The 5,679-nt window shown below is 35.9% G+C and overlaps 1 protein-coding gene across 2 annotated transcripts; it reads right to left on the bottom strand.

Annotated features, from left to right (window-relative positions):
* Positions 1-702: 702 nt before the first annotated feature.
* LOC135471744 (dolichol-phosphate mannosyltransferase subunit 3-like) lies at positions 703-4,513 on the bottom strand. Of its 2 annotated transcripts, none has more exons than XM_064751069.1 (5): positions 4,298-4,513; positions 2,954-3,073; positions 2,363-2,392; positions 1,203-1,280; positions 703-834 (listed from the first exon to the last, which is right to left on the bottom strand). In XM_064751069.1, the coding sequence occupies exons 1-5, from the start codon at positions 4,301-4,303 to the stop codon at positions 781-783; spliced, it is 288 nt and encodes a 95-aa protein (XP_064607139.1). In that variant the 5' UTR covers positions 4,304-4,513; the 3' UTR covers positions 703-780. The 2 variants fall into 2 exon arrangements, with proteins under 2 accessions (XP_064607139.1, XP_064607140.1); XM_064751070.1 differs by having other exon boundaries at positions 3,971-4,311.
* Between the last annotated feature and the right edge of the window lie 1,166 nt (positions 4,514-5,679).

Raw genomic sequence — 5,679 nt, 5'->3', positions numbered from 1 at the left:
CTCATAAAACATCAAATAAAGAATAGATATTGGTGGAAGACATTTGAAGAGAGCACAAGCAACCACTTGAGCTCAATCAGGCACTTATTTTCATTTCAAACAGCACCTTGTGAGTCAACGAATTAAAAAAGGCAAGCATCTTGACTACTAAGCCATGTACCACTAACCGATATATATTTGATTACGTAGTATTTGAAACTGTTCAAGAGTATTTCAGGTTTGTGATTGGAAGGAACCTGTGCATCAGGAATTCTGCATAAGGCAGAAAATGCTGATTTATAATGACTTTATAAAGTCATTATTTTGATGGGTACATCATGAAACATGAAAATTCTAAAACAAGCTTTAATGCTCTCAGACTAATTTATTAATTTAATTACTGACAATTGTCCTATACTGAACACCGAATATTCCCACACTGGGTAGTGGACATGATTAAAATTAATTTGTGACCTTAACACAAATTAGCACAAATTGTGATAGATTTGTCTTACAAATAACAATATGTACACAATTTTATCTTTCAGGGTCCAAAAATAAATGTAATCCTCATATCAATTTAAAATTGTGACTTCGGAGCTCACTGGCGCTGTTGCTAGGATCCCATCTTAGAACACAGGTGTATGTACTGGAAATGGTCGGTGGTTTACTTTGGCCGCTCGGGTTTCCTCCATACATAAAGTTAAAACATGACAAGTTCCATGAACTTCATAGTTTATTTAAATATTTACATAATGAGAATATACAGTGCACAACAATGTTTTTAATAATGGTCCACCATCAGGAGAACTTGAATCCCTTTCGTGCCAAATCTTCTTTTGCATCATTTATTTGCTGAAATAGAAAGCAAGAACAACAATACAAATTTACAAGGAGTGAATGCTGTGGAGAAACAAGAAGAGAAAACACTTGTCAGTTGGTCATTCCCTACAAGGATAACCATGACTGGCTAGTGTAAAGCTTCAGAATGTTCATTGTTAAATTAATTGACAAAACAAAATTAATCTTGCAGTGTTGGCAGTTGCATCAAAAGACAAGTATTTCTGAAGAATAAAATATTTTTTATAGATGTGCACAGGTAACACTTACAATTTTTAATAGCAGGCACCCCACTCGTTAAACTCAAGTCAACTGGAGCAGCGAGGCCAGACATGAACAACAATGAACCCATTACCCTGCTTGTGTTGTTTACTTTTATTTACCTTTTGAAGCTCAGATGCAGCATCAGCACAATCGTTAAAAGTGGCAACCCTGTAGCCTATCACAGCAAGTGAATAACACTGGAATGGAGCAGGAAAAAAAGGAATTTAAACCAGCATAAAGAAATCTACATTTACAGTGGTGTAATAATATCATTTTCCAGTGACAAGAATGATGAAAACTGGGAAGACCCTACTGTGAGTCAGAATAAGTAGAAGTCACATGGAAATGATCATTTTCACATGGTACATGTATAAGCATACACTGTATATGTATTACATTAAAGGTGAACTGCAATGTTTTCAGTGTTTGCAAAAATTGTTTTCAACAGGCTTCTCCATTTATTAAGGCTGGAAATTTGCTTAGTGAAAATTCATTAAGTACTTTTCATATGCAAGTTTACAATTGTCTGTTGAATAGAAACTGTCCATCTCTTAACTTTCTTTGCTTTTAAAATGTTGTCATTCTTGGTGGCCAGTTTTAGTGAAGTGGCTATCATTGTCACATGAATGAACAAGGGCCGCTTTAATGTCCTGCCTATCCAAAACCAAATGGGGGGAAAAGCCATTGCATTTTGGGCAAAGACTTTGTATAAACTGTGTTGATTTGTGCATTTTATTCTTAGCCAAATATAATATACAAACTATGCACATAAACATGTTTTTACTCTGATAACTGAGCTTTTGATCAAAAATTTTGTAGGTAACTTCTAAGAGAAAAAGATTCATATTAACATTTATGAACAAGATTTATTTCTTTTTTCACTTGACTGGCAATTTTGCCATATTCAAGAACATTTCACTTATGCAACCTTGACCATATTATGGTGGAGGAAATCTGGTAGAGCCCTGAAGCAACCCAAGACATTCTGCAGGTTGCTGGGAATGTTCTCACGTGCAACATGAGCTGGACTTAAACTCACAGTGATCTCAATTGTGAGGTTCCCTAATCAATGTATTCTGCTAGCATGCTCACCACTCAGAAGCAGAGGTTTCCTTTGTGAATAAGGCATATTTAAAATGGAGTTCATCATGTAAAATTAGACAATTCCTGTCAGCCTCAATTCTCTCCATAAGTGTATAGTAGTTAGTGCATGGTCTTGAGTTAAGCTCAGTCTTGTGCTGAATCTACAATTCTGAATCAAATGTTGGGAAGTACTTACAGCAAAACCAATGAGGAGATATATAGGAAGCTGCAAAGAAAAAAGATATTCATATTTACAAATTTACTGAACAAGATGTCCTATGGATTACACGATTTCACCCAACATTTTAGAAATATGAATTTCATTACTTGTAGTAGCATTAACAAAACTATCAGTAGGTTGCTTTTACGTCAACAAATTTTGTAATCATACTAACTTTTTTATTATGAGACCAGGGTCAGCCACATTTACATGTTTGTTACATTTCTTCCAAACCAGTGATGCGTACAAAACAGTTAAATAATCCTTCATGGGCCACATAGATCACAGTTTTAAGAGATTTGGAATTGTGGGTAGCATAATAAAGGAATGCAATGGATTCAGGGTTAAAAGACAATGGCCTGTTTTCCTGAAGTCTAAGAGCATCCTGAGCACAACACGTTATTTTCTTTCCTTTCTTGGTTTTCTGCCTTGTACTGTATCATGAAAGTTCAAGAATGTTACACACAAATTCTTTCACGAATTTTACATATATAACATTTGCATTTCAATGGTAACAGCAGTAACATGTTGTGTTGTGGTTTGATGATATAAAGGAATTGGACTTACTGCAAGAACAACAAAATGTGATGAGGATGACAAATTTAGCTGAACATATTCAAATGCAATGGCTGACCACACTCCAAGAAACAAGCCTCCTCCCAATAACCACTCCATCAACTTGGACATCTGAAGATAAACAAATACACATGTACATCAGGGCAGAGGGGTTCATATGGACAAGATACTTATTATTATTCCTGAGCTACTGGTAAATGTTCGTACAGCTAATATCTGTCCTTCACAACAGCATTTTCCTCGTTGTCATATGACTGAAAAATTGTTGAGTACGACATTAAACCCCAAGCACTCACTCACTCAACACCATTTTCCAGACTTCATTATATTGAACTGACACTCAGTACAACATGACTCCACCATGACAAGTTGAATACAAAGCAAGTTTAAAAGAAAAGACAACAAATAGCCAAATATTTGTTATTATATTCATTAGTTGTTTAGGAAGAGGTGTGAAAATAGATCTAAATGGTCTCAGTATTTTCAGAGGTGCTTGTGGAATATCACAAAAACAAGAGTTATGCTGATATGAATTCCCGTGGGAATAAATTTATACTTTTGGTCTTGTGTGTTTACTTTATTTTGGACAAAATCATCGTGGCTATTTTTTTTCTCATTACGTAAAAAAAACGTGTCAAGAGGAAACTTGAACCAACGGGTTTAAAAGGTGTCTGTTCATTACACAATTGAAGAATTGTAAGGTATTAGCCATACAAATGTGGTTCAACTGATCTAACGATGCACTGACATAACCAGCAGTATTGAGCCACACTCACCAGTGATATTAAAATGCAGGTTCAATGGATCTGTGACTAGGGGGCTGCAAACCATTTTAAACGATGCCACTGTTTGATTTTTAGGACTACGTTTCTTTTAATCATGGCCTGGCAGAATCACTTTAAATGTGACCATCTTGTATCATGTAGCTAAAGACTGCATCTACTTTAAGAAAATATTGAATTTTACCCCTATAATTAAAGGTTTCTAACATAATATGGCACAACTTACTGCAGCGGGTTTCTTTGTCCATAATGATTTTCCATAGAATTTCCATCGCGACAGAGCATATGGCACACAGGTACAGTAGCAATAGTAGAAGGATTGGTGGTTGCGTGCATGGTTTGTTAGGATACCGGCATGTGGATGTAAAGCTTGTGAAACCTTTTACATTACGTGGTGATGTGTCGATATCATTATTATTTATTATGGTGTTGTTGTTTAACGCTGTATCCAGCCGTTCTTTACCGGCTATTTCTCGGTGTGCATTAATTGAGATAGTGTCTTAAATTATATGAATGTTATCGGGAAAGTTTTCCACGGATATTACGATCTTACCGGCATTTTGCTGTCAACTCAACACACGTTTTGCGACAGAAATCCCATACCATGCGGGATGTTGCCACACTGGGTAATACGACAACCACAAACTGGCGGTGTTTACAATTTGAGAACTTGACCAATCAATGTTTGCCATCTGTTGTAGGGGCCATACGTAAATGACAAAAAATAAAACTTTAAATCCAAGAAATATAGAGTGCAATATCTACTGGTAACAATTGTCATCGGGATACGGTCCCGATTGAACGCTGACGATTTATGTGAATGATGTTACAATCAAGCTCATTGGACACGTGTGTGTTTTTTCGACCAATACCGAAGTGGATTACAGTTTTCTCACGTGTGACATTTGCGGGATTGTCGAATAGTATTAGGTGATCTTAAGAAACGTGTCATACAAGTTATGAGAGCATCTTTTCTTTCGTACAGCAACGGCAAGGATAAGATGGAGTCGCTGTTTGCTAAGTCGCTCAAGATAATAGCCGTGGTGTCTGCTTATTGGTGAGCAACTAATTAAATTTAGTCCATCGACTGACACCACTTACTGGTGGTAGTGATCATCCAGCAAGTCAAACCAGTTCAAATAAAGTGAACACCGATACTGAGAACTATTTTCACAGCTTGACATTTGTACATGTACCTGTCTCTGTCAGTATGGTTAATAGTCACTATGATGGACATTAGCGTTTATCCAAAAAGAACTGTCAATAATTAGAAAGTGCAAAAACAAGATGAATCTTACACAAAAATAATGATATAGTCACATTGTAGTCAGTCATAGTTGTAGTTTGTATTACTAACAGCTACATGCCGTAGCTACTGGCCTGTAAGCTAGGGGTGGGTTCGGGGTCAGACCACACCCAACTCATAAGAAGGCTTATCGAGTTCCACCAAACTTGTAATATGTTTTTTATGTATTATGCTTCATTCAAATTTGTTTACATATATGGATTACTCTCATTATAGTTGCAAATATGTTATTTTAATGGTGCAGCCAGGGAATCAGAGTTACAGCACTGGTTTGCAACTATAACTCTATTGGCATAAAGACCATCTAATACATGTCACAGCATGTTTCAGCTAGTCTGGAACACAATTCCGGTAATGTGAAAGATGATATTCAACAGTAACCACATTAGCTGTTAGTCTGAGAACTACAGCTGGTAATATCCAGAAATTATACAATGTTAAAGGATACATGAAAAGGAACTCTCCAACAAAGATTATGGTTCAAAGGAAAGTAAGAAATTGTGACACCTGGGGAAAAAAATCATGTTTTAACAACTTAAATAAACGCTTTATTTTATGTATGTTTTCTGTCCGTAGTTGTAAATTATTGGAAATGACTTCAACTGGAATAAACAATTAATCAATTCACT

This window comes from Liolophura sinensis, chromosome 7, assembly GCF_032854445.1.
Source record: "Liolophura sinensis isolate JHLJ2023 chromosome 7, CUHK_Ljap_v2, whole genome shotgun sequence".
Lineage (NCBI taxonomy): Eukaryota > Metazoa > Mollusca > Polyplacophora > Chitonida > Chitonidae > Liolophura > Liolophura sinensis.
This window is presented reverse-complemented; position numbering and strand designations above follow the sequence as displayed.

Bases quoted from the DNA above. Each gene is read 5' to 3' on its own strand.
- LOC135471744 (XM_064751069.1), bottom strand. The intron at 1,281-2,362 runs GTAAGTACTTCC...GCTCCATTCCAG, and splicing joins ATCTCCTCATTGGTTTTGCT to TGTTATTCACTTGCTGTGAT. The intron at 835-1,202 runs GTAAATAAAAGT...TTTCTATTTCAG, and splicing joins CTGCATCTGAGCTTCAAAAG to CAAATAAATGATGCAAAAGA.